The 15,567-nt window shown below is 41.9% G+C and overlaps 1 protein-coding gene across 3 annotated transcripts; it reads left to right on the top strand.

Annotated features, from left to right (window-relative positions):
* The first annotated feature begins 2,819 nt into the window (after window positions 1–2,819).
* U2AF1 (U2 small nuclear RNA auxiliary factor 1) lies at window positions 2,820–13,159 on the top strand. 3 transcript variants are annotated; one of them, XM_014532916.1, is made up of 8 exons: window positions 2,820–2,907; window positions 6,662–6,728; window positions 9,975–10,024; window positions 10,186–10,284; window positions 10,999–11,132; window positions 11,217–11,309; window positions 12,689–12,853; window positions 13,031–13,159. In XM_014532916.1, exons 3-7 carry the CDS (start codon window positions 9,995–9,997, stop codon window positions 12,834–12,836), a joined length of 504 nt encoding a protein of 167 aa, XP_014388402.1. In that variant the 5' UTR covers window positions 2,820–2,907; window positions 6,662–6,728; window positions 9,975–9,994; the 3' UTR covers window positions 12,837–12,853; window positions 13,031–13,159. The 3 variants fall into 3 exon arrangements, with proteins under 3 accessions (XP_014388402.1, XP_005885788.1, XP_014388403.1); XM_005885726.2 differs by lacking the exon at window positions 13,031–13,159 and adding an exon at window positions 5,770–5,836 and having other exon boundaries at window positions 12,689–12,975; XM_014532917.1 differs by lacking the exons at window positions 2,820–2,907; window positions 13,031–13,159 and adding exons at window positions 5,048–5,375; window positions 5,770–5,836 and having other exon boundaries at window positions 12,689–12,975.
* Window positions 13,160–15,567: the final 2,408 nt, after the last annotated feature.

Raw genomic sequence — 15,567 nt, 5'->3', positions numbered from 1 at the left:
CGGCCCGCGGTGTTCCGGTCCGTGGGGCACCCGGATCCCCGTGGTCCTCGGCAGCCGTCTCGAGTTGTGCTGAAGCCGACGTTAGACAATCCCCCCAACTTTAGTCTCTAGGGTGTTGGGCAAGCTCTGGTGCACATCTCGCCCGTGTTTATTTATCCTCAGATAACGTAAGGTCGTAATTGTTGAGGTCTTTAAATACTTGAAGACTGAATTCCAATATTATAAGGGAAAAGGTGGGTCCTTTTCCTCGTTTTTAAGGTTGCATGCTTCCCTAATCAATTGTTAGGTTAAAAGTGAAAAATTTAATTCTGACTTTGCCACGTCTGCACGTATTGAAATTTAGACTAACGAAAATGTCTTCAGACACTTAGGGGATAATTCTTTGGAAACTAAAGACTAATGTCTGGATTAATGTACCTTTCGAATTAATGTACCCTTTATTTGGGATTTTTCAGGGTTAAATAGGCTTCTGTGAATGTATGTTTTTAAGGGTCAACCCCTAAGTTTGTCATACATGTTTTAATGCCACTTTTCCAAACACTATTTGAATTGTTTCTGTTTTCCAGGATACATCTTGTAAAATGTCTTTTTACACATGATAGAACTTCCTGTGGGATTAGTTATATTTTTTCCTACCAAAATTTGCGAGGCAAAATGACAGTCGTAGTCACTTGGTTGTCAACCCAAAGGCAATCTCTGGAGACTCAAAGATGGATAAAATTTAGATCTTGTTCTCAAGGAGGGAGGGGTGCGTGCATGTAAAGGATCATTAAAGTAAAATGCATCAAAATGTCTTAAATGCAATGGGGGAGGGGTGCACCCTGAATGCTTTGAGCTCAAGGAAGAGCATGGGGGGGGGGGGCTTGCCTTTAAATAGGATCTTGATTGAATGGGCCAGCTCTGCTGGAAAAAGGGGCTTCTCTGAGTGCATTCTAAGAACAGGAATCATTAATTTCATTCTTTAGCTTCTATCAGTGTGGTCCATGACTTCTGTGTCAGGCAATTTTTTTTCTATCATTTGGTGTCTTCACTGTTACTCTTCAAAACTTACTTTAGGGGTTTATTCCAATAACCACCTATCCAAGCTGTTTTGTAAAAGCCATGGCTTTAATTCAAGAAATTTAATTATTTATATTAGTCATATTCTCATTTCAGAGAGACTTGGGAGGTTTTGTTTTAACTCGGTATCATCAAATGAAAGCCATCTCTGGAAGTTAAGGGACAAGGATTAATTATGGAATGGTTGGGTAGTAATTGTTCAGGCAGGGGTTTTGCCCATTCTGAGATTTACTTAAAAATAAGCTCTTCATTTTCAGGTGACTTTCTGAAGATAAAATGTTATATATTCAAGTTAGAAAATCTAAAGTAAGACTTAAGTTTGCAAATATGTATAGTAATGTAATCATTTTCCTCCCCTGGTAAGTTCACACTTTTCCAAGTTGATTGCTACCTAATAGTAAATCCGTGGCTAATCAGTTTCATAGTCTATCAGATTTCATTGAGGTCCTTTTATCTTAACTCTTGATTGGCTGTCTAAATATATGGCACTTTTAAAAAAATGTGCTTTTATTGATTTTAGAGAGAGGAAGGGAGGGAGAGATAGAAACATCGATGAGAGAGAATCATTGATTGGCTGCCTCCTACACACCCCCTACTGGGGATCGAGCCCGAAACCCAGTCATGTGCCCTGACTGGCACTGGAACCGGAGACCTCTGGGTTCATGGGTGGATGCTCAACCACTGAACCACACCAGCCGAGCAAGTGAGAATTTGAATGGGACTCGTCTACTAAGATTTCATAGTTCATCACAGATCTGCTAAGCCACCTGGCATTGCTATCATGCTGCTGGCTGGATTGCTAGTTTTAATTTGATCTGGGTCATCCAATATTTGATTAATTTTAAGGGAGAGCTTTGCCATAGAGACAGAAGTACAGGTTGAGTTCCCCAATAGCTTGTTTTCAGTATATGGAAACCAGAAGAATTATTTACTTCAGACCTGTTTTTGGAAAATTCCTGTTGGTCTGGTATCATGGGTGAGAGACCCTGGACTTTGTTTTCTTTTTTTGTGTGTGGCTGTTTTTTTAATATATTTTTATTGATTTCAGAAAGGGAGAGAGAGTTAGAAACATCATTGGTCAGCTGCCTCCTGCATTCCCCCTACTAGGGACGGAGCCTTAAACCCGGGTATGTACCTTGACTGGGAATCGAACCATGACCTTCTGGTTCATAGGTCAATGCTCAACCACTGAGCCACACCAGCCGGCTTGGCTGGTTTATTTAAATAATGATTGCATTTAAATGAGCGTTGTGTATGGCGCACACCTACTTTACAGCTGATGCTTGGAACAGTGCCAGGTTGGCATTTTCCTCATTTTTTCAAATGAAACCCTGAAAGGTGGGGTGATTTGCCCAAGACCAGGCAGCTAGGAGCAGATCTGGACCTTCACCTCATTACACTGTGTTGGTGTCCTCAAGCGAAGTCATTTCATTGTGGAAAACTAAAGAACCAGATACATTTTAAGTTAAATTTAGTTTTAGACTAATATTTCATTTACATGAAAACAGGTTGAAAGTGGAGGGGATTTGAATAAGGAGGAATTGGGTCTAAGTGTTCTTCATTGAAGGAGTTTACAGAGGAGCAGATTGAAACTAGTCCTAAAATATTGCCAGGAAGGGGGAGGGGGCCCTGCTACCAATCAAAAATAATGTGCCTATATTTTGGGGAAGTCATTTGATAGCATGTCTCATGTTGATGACGTAGTTCCATCTGTTTGATGTCTTCCCAGCAAAATAATCTGCTCTTATTTTTCATTACAGAGTCAACTGTTCATTTTATTTCAAAATTGGAGCATGTCGTCATGGAGACAGATGCTCTCGGTTGCACAATAAACCAACCTTTAGCCAGGTTTGTTTATTTTTTCTTTTTTTTTTTCTGTTTTCACGTAAATTATCAAAACTTGTACTTTACAGAGCCAGTTAATAATTTCCATGTATAAAGGGGACCTTTATTTCTCTAGTTGTTTTATTTTCTATTTATGTTCATAAGTGAGCATGTTCGTTTGTTTCAATGGATGAGGCAGGTGAGTCACCCCAGTGGAAGGTCTAAGAGCATCATCCCCTGTTTTTATCACTAGAGAAACCTGTTTAAAAGAAGGTTTTAGTTATGTGCATGTGGGCTAGGACAGGCCCTTGCCCTACCACCCTCCCTGCAGCCTTGCCAACATTGACTGAGCCTCTTCCAGGCATGGGAGATGCAAAGCAGGCTTTCTGTTCTTTGCTCTCCCTAGGCAGCCACCTTACAGGAGAGGCTGGGGTGACTGCCATGCCCTCGGTTCTCCAGGCCTGGTGTGTTCCCTTTCTTAGACCCTTAGTCAAGGCAATAGCAAGTTGCATCATGACATAGAAACATTAAAAATGAAACTTAACACTAGAAGATGGGCATTCAGTTCAGTGTTTTGTGGCCAGTTTTATTCAGTTAATTGAGAGATGCCTGTTATCTTGGGTTTAGGTTGGCTATGATTTGGTTTAATTTTAAAAATTTAGATTTTTGATATTTTTGGTTAACCGAAGAAAAGGCAAGACTTTGTACCCTGTAAGTGATCACTGATGTATTAAAGGGAGAATGAATGCACCTCTAATACTAACAGAAACTTATGCCCATGTTTACCAGAATGTTGGGAATTTGAAAAATTTGTTGATCTCCTTCTGACCGCCCATGAAGTCTGAACATGCAACTTCTATTTTTTGATTTTATTACTATTGGGTAACTATTGTATCTACCTCTGGAAACTGCTAGACTCTACTTTGAGCTCACATCTTTCTGTTCAATTGGTATAAGAGAGACATTAGTATTTTCTAATTTAAGCCCATAGAACACCCCACAATTTAACTTGCTTTTAGAAGGGGGGTGTGATGGCTTCCCTCCCCCCATCATTCCTGATTACCAAGTGGTTAGTATAATAAAAATCTATCTTAATAGCTTTGAACATGTCTCAAGTTTCAGAATATTGGAGAATTTGCTTTAAATTTTCTGTTCTAATTTTTTTAAGTGCTTTAATTTATAATTGAATTTTGCCACTCAGCCAGTGGCCATAGATTGGGCAGTAACCAAGCACTTTAAGTATCCCCTGAGCATTTTATTTTGGAGGGCTGCTTATAGATGTACCAAGTGATGGGTTGAGAAAGAAATTGTCCCCTGTTACAGTTTTCTTTAAGCTACCAAGAGACACCTGGCTTCTTTTCTTTCTGAATCATTGGTTGTGGGGAAGCATAGGACTTGTTTGGAAAAGTCAAGGCAGGGGTTGCCACCGTTGGCCATCTCTCCCTGGAGGCCCCCGATCTTTTGGGGATTTTTCCTCATAAACTTTCCAACCAAGTCCAGTGCTTCCCCACAGTTGATTACCTCAGTATGTTAATGTCAAGTTAATTTGAGCACTTTGGATCAAAACAAGGCAATGATTCCATTAAGGTTTGATGGGGTCAGCTGTATTTGTTAACTTGAGTGTCGTATTTTGATTTGGTTGGTTGATTTTAGGTAATCTTAACCACCCCTAATCTTAGTGAACTGCATTGCCCCTTTTAAATGACAGTTCTTCCTAAACAGCCACTGCCAGGTTACCTCAGTGAAACTTAACATTAATTTTCCTGTTGAATAATTGGGCTCAGTATAGCTTTCCATTATTGTCATACTCTGGTAATTCCAGTTGAAAATACGAAGTTGGCTTTGGGAAACATCCGAGGCCCGGGATAGGTTGTCTTGGGCAGTGCTCAGGCCCTGAGTGGTGGAGGGGCTGCATGTCACAGGGGTGCTGCCTGCTGTGGGCAGTTCTTGCAAGTGGGTTTCCCAGCAGCAGGCCTTTGACTGGGGAGTGTTTACACAATCCCTCCCCTTTAAACATAGCTGGAAATGGAACTGGCTCATTCTGTAAAACCACTTACAAAACTGCTTTGGACATATGTTGAAACTGAACATTTATTTTTCTAAATCGTGTTTTATTGGTTCAGCTTGTAAATATCTAGCATAATTCAATGTGGGTTTCTTTTTACGCTTCTTACAGTGATGTGGACATTAAGATTCATGTAATATATTAGTCTACTAACTTAAACATGGTTTGTTTTTTCAGACAACTTGATTTTAAGAAGAACGGTACAATGTAAGGTTTCAAGTCTGCCTGATCCAGTTTAAAGCAGAAGGGCTAAAAAGGATTTATTCCCTTAAGAAGGATCGGAAAAGAGCAAATGTTTTAAGCTATTGTATTATGTAAACAGAGATCCCACCAAGAAAATGTAAATCTGATAGGTGTCCGGGACAGTTAGGAAACCATTTGGTGTGCTGTTTCCTACGAGACCAGAGAGCTGGATGGACTGCATACAGTTGGGTTATGCATTTGTTTTTTTAAAAGGATTTTGTATGGGGAATATGATTATAATGTAAATTTTTCAACATCTTAGTGTCTGCTAACTTGAAGTGTAGGAAAATGCTAATGTCCTGTTACTTATCTTGCATTAAAACATTTTTAAAATGTGGGACTACTTAAACTAACAATTATTTTTTCTTGGTTGCTGGCTGACTTGACCTAAGTCACTGCTCAAACTCTGTTTTCATAATATGATGGTTTGGGTGTACTCTTCAGAAGACAATTGTGTGACTTGCGGGAAACAAACATACAAGCGTTGAGCCATTTGCAAACAAGTTGTCTCTTTGCAATTGTCTAATATATGCACAGCAGCCAGTAGAATTCCCCTTTTTATTTTTTTTTCCCCGCAGACCATCTTGATTCAAAACATCTATCGTAATCCCCAAAACAGTGCACAGACGGCTGACGGCTCACACTGTAAGTCCCACAGTTGGAGAAATTTTTTTAAAACAATGGTGTTAAAGAGCCCACTCTTAATTGAGACACATAATGTTGGCTTCTGAGCTGCTGACATAGAGCTGTTGCAAACAGGACAAGGTGGTGGAAGTCCTTGGCGTATACAGCAAGGACTTGATACTTGGCTGCGTTCAGGAGGCTGTCCTAGGGAAGGTCGCTGACCAGGTCTCTTCCCTTGATTGACATTTGTTAACAAGAAGGGATCTGTCCATGTGACATTTTAACATTATCAGCCATCATTGGTCTTTACAATGACTGAACCCGGGCATTTATTGAGTTCTTTCTGTAAAACTAATAATTTTAGGAATATTTAGGGATCAATAAGGTAAGTTGCCCAATAAGTGTGGGTTTATTTCAACTATGATTTTTCTTCTAGGAAATGGAGATTTCATGATATGTGATTATTGTATTTCTCTAATACAGTAATTGTGTCATTGGTTCATATGGGCACTTTTTCTTTCCCAGTTGTCCATTGAAAGTTTTTCTAAGAATGTTTTGGTAGTAGCCTGCTGAGTTATTTGCACTCTTACCTGGCTTGGAACTTTGAAATGGAGAATGTTTACGCTCTGTGAACAGAAATACAATACTGGCATATCATGAGATCTCTGCATTGCAGTGCTAGGGTGCTCCGAGACCGCCATCAGCTACGAAAACATCTCTCCATCGAAAGAAATAACTTGCTTTTTTTCAGCACTGAGTCTTGACTGAAGCGATCGCCACAGGAAGCCGGTTAAGTGTTTACATTTAATTTTCCATAATATAAAGTTGTTGCGTTTTGTATTTCAGACCATTGCCCTCTTGAACATTTACCGTAACCCTCAAAACTCTTCCCAGTCTGCTGACGGTTTGCGCTGTAAGTTCATACAAGTTCCTTCCCTGGTTCCCTGGGCTTACGTGTCAGAGCTCAGCGTCCACTCCACCTGGTCTGCCGCTTCCACTAGAAGAGTCAAGAGCTTTTGTCCCACTGACCCTGACCCCATGGAAACCTCTGTCAGAGATTTGAACTGCTGCCCACTTACTTAAAACGCAAAAAGATGACTGTGAAGGGCACCCTTTACAATAGCTTGGAGCTGCCGCTCTCTCCTTTACCTTGGCTCTCATCCCAGGGGAGAATTTCCGTGGAGTTAAGTGTGGAGTTGTGTTCGTCCCTCTGAGAGCAACAGTATTTGAAAGTTTCTCTCACCTAAAAAAATTGTTCTGAAATTACTTTTCAGATTTTTATTTCTTATTAGACATTTCCCCCTTAAACTCTATTTTGGAGCTCATGCTCTGAGAGCATTGTTCTGGGAATGTTTCCAAAGCAAGGGTCCCAAGTTGCAGTGACCCCTAAGTTTCCTCAGCATCAGCCCTGTGCTCACTCAGTCTTTAACCGGAATACTTTATGTAGGTATCTCCAACTTCAGGAGGTAGTTCACTGCATTTGGAAAATGTGGGGTACTTGGTGGGGAAATAGATCTAAACTGGGCACTCAGTAGACATTACTGATTTCTTCTTTTGGTAGACATTAGTTTAAGTTTTGAACGTTGTCAAGAACAGGATATATATTAGAATCATTGGAAAATTCAAAAAACTAAAGCAGATTTTTAGAATTGTTGAGCTGTAGATCAGTGTAGTCACCTGGGGGTAAATTGAAACGAACATCCTGGCCTCCTATTAAAATCAAGGGGTCCAAGCCACAGTTTGTTTGAAAGCTGTGAACATTAATAGAAGACGCTAGCAAAGGTAACCTGGTAGCACAGACCTAACTCCAGTGCAGCCTTGTCCCAGAGCCGTCAGTTTATGGGTGGCCTGCACTGGGTGGGATGGTCCCAGCAGCCACCACCCAGGCTTCCTTGTCCCACACTGGAGGTCTCCCAGTTATATGCCTGCACACACAGGAGCTCCCATGTCTGCGGGGTGGGGCTGTCTTGTCAAGTTTTTCTTCCCAGACACTAAATGTTTTGAGTTGCTAATACTGACCTGACAGTAGAGAAGTCTTTTCCCATATCTGAGGGTGGCAGGATTGATTAGTAGCCAATGGTTTAAAATACCTGGTTTTTGTTTTGTTCTCTTAAGAAGTAAGATCAATTAGATGGAGGGAAATGTTTATATATGGACTTAACTTAAAATTAAATGAGTGACAAGTAGATAACGGAGTAACAACAATTCACAGTTCTTTGCCCTACTTGTTTACTTGGGGACTGCGGGTTCTTTATTGGCAAAAGAATGTTGTGTTAGTTTTCTTGGTGTCTTTATTTGTGATTCACAGGGCTCTTGTTCTGCATATGCTACAAAATAAAAGTTTAGCTATATCAAATATTCCAGTTCTGGGGTCCAGATTGTATAAATTAAATGAGATTCTGATTCTGCAGTTTAAAAAAAATCAATTTAAGTTGATAAGCCTGAAATATTTGGCATCAGACCCTTTCAGTAAATTTCAGTCAGCTGGGTTCATCAGTTTTCCTAATACTAATGGTTCTTTTGACCATATCCATTCATCTGTAGAAAAATAAGTTTTCTGTGCTTTGGTTACACTTAATAGTGAATCCCAGTTTAAGAATGTTTCTGTACAAAAATTCGGTATTTTTCAGATTGTATTACTTAAAATAGATTGAGTCATGTAAATTATGTTTTAGTTTATTAGTTTTTAATCACTCATCTCTGCCTTTCAAGTCATTTTGATTGACTCAAAAATTTATAAAAGATAAAATATGCCCACATTCAAGCATTTTTAAATAGTTTCCTAGAAGTTACGGAAATATAATACTCCATGTTATAAAGAACAGAATAGGACGGTCATGATCAGCTGGTACTAGAGCCGCCACCCGACTGAATTGTCATTGCTCCTCAAGCTGAGGGTGTAGAGGCTTTCCCTCTGTTCTTGCTTTTCTTGATGTGGGGAAGGAGTGAGTTTAAGCACTGCCTGCCCTTTGGAACGGCTCCTCCGTTTGGAACCTGTCTCTCCTCAGGGAGGAGGTGTGTTCCTGATTGCTTCCCACTGGGATGGGCCATCAAGAGGAGTAGTAGTTGCCTGTGCTCAGTAAGTGTGGGTTCTGAACTGAGCTGGATTCCATAAACTCAAAACCACCCAAATGCAGGGAGGCTAAGTGTTAGACAGTAAACTTAAATCACTTTCAGAATCGAAAGATTAAAGTTCTTACCATAAGATAAAAAGGTTTTCAGGTCATGTAGGAACCGGCTCAGAGACAGCAGTCTGGGTAGAGAGCCCTGTGCCACAGCTCAGGTCCCTCAGTGGGTTCCCAGGGGAGGCCATTTGTCCAGGAGCCTGGCCCAGCCTAACAGCCTCTCGGCGTCCTGGGCTCCCTGGGCCAACTGTTTGGAATATCAGTTTATTGACACACCAGCTCGGTGACTTCTCAGATTTAGGTTAGGAGAACTTTAAAAATTGATTAAAGAGGTGATAATGGAGATAGAATGGAAATGTGTAAAATCCACCCACAGAATGTGCATGATTTCATTTAGTGCATGTAGGTTATGAAAAAGTAAATGAGGAAAATAGAAAATAAGAATGCTTTCTTCAACAAAGTATTGTAATTTTCCATTTACTCAAGGGGCATTCAAAATACTGTAATGGAACTTGGTAACTGTCCTACTGAGTATTTATGGTCATTTGGGTTTTAATCGCATCAGAAATAATTTTATAGCATCTGTGTGGCTGATAACCACTGAAAGAAACGAGTCAGGAGCATAAGCTTTTAATCACTCATCCTGATTCAGCTTTCATTGTAACCTAATTGGAGGGGTGGGGGGAGGAGCATTAATTGGCCTCTTTTTTAAATTTTTGCATTAAAAATTTTTTTGAGCAACCTTTTCCTTAAGATACTTTGTGAAAATGTGACCCTTTGATGCTGATTAAAACTTGTGTGGTTTTAATAGCCAGAATGGAGACTGTCATAGGGCATTTAAAAGTCTCCCCACACTTTAAGATTTTAACACTTGACCTTGTGATGCAGTCTCGTCAGTGCTCCAGTAGAACGTACTTCTGTCGGGTTCTCTCTTTAGATAATCTAATGTGTGTCACTGTAGCAGGTTGATTTAAGCACAAGTTTTAATTGGCCACAGCCCCTGCGCTAACCGGCAAGATTTCTGTTGTTTGCAGGTGCTGTGAGCGATGTCGAGATGCAGGAACACTATGATGAGTTTTTTGAGGTGAGATTGACTATTTGAGACTGATAGACCTATTCACCTTTATCTGTTTGGGGGAATTAAAATCTGTCTCTATTAATAAAAATACTAAAAGATTCATTGTGTTCAATTCTTCTTTTATCTTTAACGCGATCATGATCCTTAAACCACCGTTTTTCTTCCAGGAGGTTTTCACAGAAATGGAGGAGAAGTACGGTGAGGTGGAGGAGATGAATGTCTGTGATAACCTTGGAGATCACCTCGTTGGAAACGTGTATGTGAAGGTACGTGGAAGGTGACAGGTGGGAGTTTGGGGGAAGGATAAGGAATGCTCACCTTATTGTTTTAGCTTTTAACCTTGCCCGAATGCTTCTTGCTGTTGAACTTGTGCACGTGCTGGAGCCGGCCTGTGGTTGTAGGGAGGAGGGCAGACTGCCAGGGTCCTGCATCATCCTTTCAGGTCGGGCACCTTCATACCTGTTGGTTAGAGGCTGTTTGAACTGGGGAGAAGTCGGTTTATATGGTTTCTTTTTTTTATTATTGATTTTAGAGAGGGACAGAGAGAAACATCAATTGGCTGCCCTCTGCACACCACGCCCCCCACTAGGGATTGAGCCCAAAACCTGGGCATGTGTCCTGACTGGGTATCGAACAGAACTGGTGACCTCTTGGTTCATGGGTCAATGCTCAACCACTGAGCCACACAGGCCAGGCCTTTTTTTTTTTTTTTTTTTAATGATGTTTATTGCCTACACAAATCATTACATTTGCTCTTTTAACCAATTGAATTGGAAAATCAAGATAACGTATTTGGCATGATTTTGGACCATCACAAGGTTAAATAGTCTAATTGTAAATTGAGGGTTGTCTGATTTTAATTGCACTACGTTATTCCACCTTAATTGCTTTATCTGCATAAGCGCACAGCATGTATTTGGATCAATGATTGAAAATGTGTTATTAAAGTGTGGCGGCAAGCATTTTTGTTGTCTTTTCAGTTTCGCCGTGAAGAAGATGCGGAGAAAGCTGTGATTGATTTGAACAACCGCTGGTTCAACGGGCAGCCCATCCACGCTGAGCTTTCCCCCGTGACCGACTTCCGGGAAGCCTGTTGCCGCCAATATGAAATGGGGTAGGTATGGACAGCCTGCCCGCTAGGGAGGTAGAGGAAGGGCGTGGTTATGCGGTGTGATGTTCATCTGGCTCTCCCCTCCAGAGAGTGTACACGAGGCGGCTTCTGCAACTTGATGCATCTGAAGCCCATTTCCAGAGAGCTGCGGCGGGAGCTGTATGGGCGCCGGCGCAAGAAGTGAGTGTTTCAGTGTGTCCATTATGTCACTTCCTTTGCGTGTATGTGGGGGGGGGGCGGTCCCAAATATATATATTATTTTTACTTATTAGTTTTTAAGTAAAGTTTGGCCTGAATGTCATCTCTGTTTAAAATGGAACTGCTTAGGCCCCAGCTGATTTGGCTCAGTGGATAGAGTGTTGGCTTATGGTCCAAAGGGTCCTGGGTTCAATTCTGGTCAAGGGCAAGTACCTTAGTTGCAGGTTCCCAGCCCTGGTCAGGGGCATGCAGGAGGCAACCAGTCGATGTTTCTCACATTGGTGCTTCGCTCTGTCTCTCCCTCTCCCTTCTACTCTAAAAATCAATGAAAAAAATATCCTTAGGTGAGGATGGATGGATAAATAAATAAATGGCACTGCTTAGAATGTAGAACAATTTTTTAAAATATATTTTTATTGATTTCAGAGGGTAAGAGAGAGGGAGAGATAGAAACATCACTGATAGAGAATCATTGGCTGCCTCCTGCACGCCCCACACTGGTGATCGAGCCCGCAGCCCAGGCATATGCCCTGGCTGGGAATCAAACTGTGATCTCCTGGTTCATAGGTTGTTGCTCAACCACTGAACCACACCAACCGGGCATGTAGTACATATTTTAAATTACAAAAATGTACTCTATATTAAAATGTGCTCTTTGAAAAATATTCTGTGCGCATATTTTACTGCTTAAGGAGAGATCAAACCTCAGCAGCTAACCAAGGAAATGGCTAGTGGGATCGATGAAAATGAGTTCCTGTGTGCAGTGTTCTATTCTTTCGTCGAAAGTCATCACTTCCTTCACATACTGCATGTCTCCATTGGGATACCTTGGTTTTGGTGGGTTTGGTAGGTTTCTTGGCATTCCCCTGTGGACCACTGGCAGAATCTAGCAGTCGTATCTGTCTGGTCCTGGTATTTAAATGCAAGCAGTCATGTCATAAAACAGAGAGAACCCCGATGTCAGAGGGTATAATGAGTCACTTTTCCTATGAAGATTGAGTTCTGACCCCAGAGGGATTTTCTCCTAACATACGATAGGAAATGCTGACATTGTGATTCTGTCCTATTATCAACAAAAACAAACATAGAAGAGAAAGAACCCTGCCCTCCCCATCCAGAAATCAGCTTAATGCCACCATACCTCTCAATTCTGAGATGCCCTTTTCCCCCAGACACGTTATTATCTGAAATTAGGGCTCATATTATAGTTGCAGCTTGCAGTTAAATTGACAGCATTTTTCTTTTTTATTAACATCTTCGATTCTGTGGGATACAGTACTTGAAAGTGTTAGTCGCTGTGGTTTTATGTTGCATTTTTTTCATTTTGATGCCAAGGTTTTGTTTCTTTTCCTTTGTTTCAGGCATCGATCGAGGTCCCGGTCCCGGGAGCGTCGCTCTCGGTCTAGAGACCGTGGTCGTGGCGGTGGCGGAGGTGGTGGCGGAGGCGGTGGGGGACGGGAGCGTGACAGGAGGCGGTCAAGAGATCGTGAGAGATCTGGGCGATTCTGAGCCAGGCCATTTTTATCGTATGTCTGCTAGAAAGTGTTGTAGTTGATTGACCAAACCAGTTCATAATGGGAATTTTTTTAAAAAACAATTTAAAAAAACAAAGATGGGTTTCTGAATAAAATTTGTAGTGATAACAGTATTCTTGTAACTTTTTTCTTGTGGAAACTCCACTTTAAATCTCTCTTCCTTTACAGACCTGCACATCATCAGCCCTTGAAGTGAAGATTAATCTACATCAATCACTTTGGGTAGAAATGAAACCATACTTTTTCTTGTTTTTAATGTTTTTATTGATTTCAGAGAGGAATAGAAATATCAAAGAGAGAGAATCATTAATCAGCCATCTGCACACCTCCTACTGGGTATCAAGCCTGCAACCCAGGCATGTGCCCTGACCAGGAATCTGACCATGACCTCCTGGCTCATGGGTCAACCCTCAACCATTGAGCTACACCAGCTGGGCTGTTGATTGATTTTAGAGAGAGGAAGGGAGAGGGAACAAGAGAGATACCTGGATGTGAGTTGCCTCCTATACCCACTTGATGGGGTATTGAACCCACAATCTGGGCATGTACTCTGACCTGGCATCAAACTGGTGACCTTTTGGTGCATAGGATGACGCTCAACCAACTGAGCCACACCAGCCAGAGTTGAAACCCTATTTTAAATTTAGGTTCTAAAACAAAACACCAGTTGAAGTAAAATTCACATGAGAAAAGGCCAGATCTGTTTCTAGTTATGTACATATTAACCAGTAGCCCAGAATTTCTCTTCTGAGGCTGAGTAGAGGTGAGGAAAGCCTGTGAGGCCCCTTTACTTACTACTTAGTAAGTAAATGCTTAGACGTCATTCTCTGTAGAGTACACTGGCGTTGATAGGGAAGCTAATCTTGGGACACAGTGCAGTCAGCGTTATATCTCTCCATTGAGTTGTCTAGTGTTGCTTTGAGAACCACCGTGCACTCCTAAAACATGGGTGTGCATAAAACAGGAACGTGCTTGTGCAGCCCAGGAGCTAGTGATGGGTCACCTGTCATGTCACAGCTGACTATGTTGTTAAATGACTGGGTTCACGTGGACTCAGAAGCCTACCGTGCAGACCTGCTTTTCCGCGTGCCCAAAGTGAGCAAGACGGGTGAATGCCTCGTCAGCATTAGCAGAATCCAGCTGGCATTTCAGGAGAGAAATAAGCAAGGCCTCTCCCCTTGAGATGTGGACGCTTAAGTAGGAGAGGTGTTCAGAAGACCAGGCCCACTGTGAATTCTTAGGTCTGGACAAGCAACTTGGGAAGAAGGCTGGGGTCCATCCAGGGTGTGGGCTCAGATCTGAAGTCTTTGGAAGTGGCCAGATGAACTGGGCCATGGAGGTTGAGCTCCCTTGCCAATCCACACACAGGCAGAGGGCCTTGTAGCAGACAGGGAACAAAGGAAGGAAGGGGGCCTCAGGGGATTGGGCTTGCTCCCTGCTAATCCACTTGGCCTTTTGAGAAATAGGAACCAGCATTGGAAACAGCAGGTCAGTTGATCAGGCTGTCCCAGTGCAGGCACCACGAAATGCAGTGAAGTAGTTTCAGTCATCACAAAGATGTATTGACTATGTTATTAGGAGTGGCTGGCTACACAAGGTGTCCCCTTCACACCGGTCAGAGTGGCTAGCAAAAAAAAATTATTTGATGGCAATGTGGAGAAAATAGAACTCTCGTGGAATTGTAAAACTGGATTCCTCAAAAAAAATTAAGAATATAAAGACCATATGATGCAGCAATGACTCATGTATGACTGTCCAAAGAAAACGAAAACACTAACTTGAAAAGATGTGTGTACCCCAAGTTCATTGCAGCATTATTTACAATAGCCAAGAAATGAAAACAACCTAGGTGTCTATAGATGAATGGATAAAGCAGATGCGATACATATATACAATGGAATGTTGTGGAATCTAAAAACAAAACATGAATAAACAAACACCCATAGATACATAGGACAAACTGGTGGTTGCCAAAGGGGAGAGGGATTGGGGGTGCTAGGTGAAAATTGGAAAAGATGAGTTCAGTTTTAGAATAGTGAGATGCATGTGAAAACTGTGTCCTACAAGGTGTTAGGTCATAGAAGTAAATACAGTATTCATTGGAGAAAACAAAGGCCCACACAGCAACCACCTTCATGGGTCAGCCGTACTTGACGCTTAAGTCTGGTTTAAGGAAGAGTCCAGAGGCAAACATCCTGGTGAGGACTGCCAGAATCCAGACCGGCCCTCCGGCCAGGAAGCCCTTTGCTGCAGGAAACCAGTCAGCATTTGTAATTTGGTTTCATTTTTATTTTATTAAGAGCTACATAGACTTCACTGAACAGTCTTGCCTATGTTTGAACTTTTATGTAGATGGATTTATATTATTTTGTCTTTCTTTTGCTCAGCTTGTTCGTAATATTCAGTATGTTGGACACAGCTAACTTGAAGTTTGCAGCTTGAGGTATAGCAGTGTGGTTAGAGAAGAATAGAATAGTTAATACGTGGTGCTGGCATAACTGACTACCCGGAAAAACAGGAGAAAGAAGGAAGAGGGCCCTCCTGGATGGCGGAGGGAACTGGAGGCAAATTCCACGGCCGGAATGAGCTTGGGCTTGCAAAGCTCAGGATAGGCTGGGACAAGGGCGAGGGTGTGCTGTGGAGATGCGACCCTGCTGCCTGGGCAGCTCATGCCCTCGGGCGCCCAGTGGGGCAGCCCTTCTGGG

Source organism: Myotis brandtii, unplaced genomic scaffold (genome assembly GCF_000412655.1).
Source record: "Myotis brandtii unplaced genomic scaffold, ASM41265v1 scaffold923, whole genome shotgun sequence".
Classification (NCBI taxonomy): domain Eukaryota; kingdom Metazoa; phylum Chordata; class Mammalia; order Chiroptera; family Vespertilionidae; genus Myotis; species Myotis brandtii.
This window is presented reverse-complemented; position numbering and strand designations above follow the sequence as displayed.

Coding starts and splice junctions, on each gene's coding strand:
- U2AF1 (XM_014532916.1), top strand. CDS start 9,995: ATGCAGGAACACTATGATGAGTTTTTTGAG. Junction 10,025..10,185: donor ACTATGATGAGTTTTTTGAG/GTGAGATTGACT, acceptor TTTTTCTTCCAG/GAGGTTTTCACAGAAATGGA. Junction 11,133..11,216: donor TGCCGCCAATATGAAATGGG/GTAGGTATGGAC, acceptor TCTCCCCTCCAG/AGAGTGTACACGAGGCGGCT.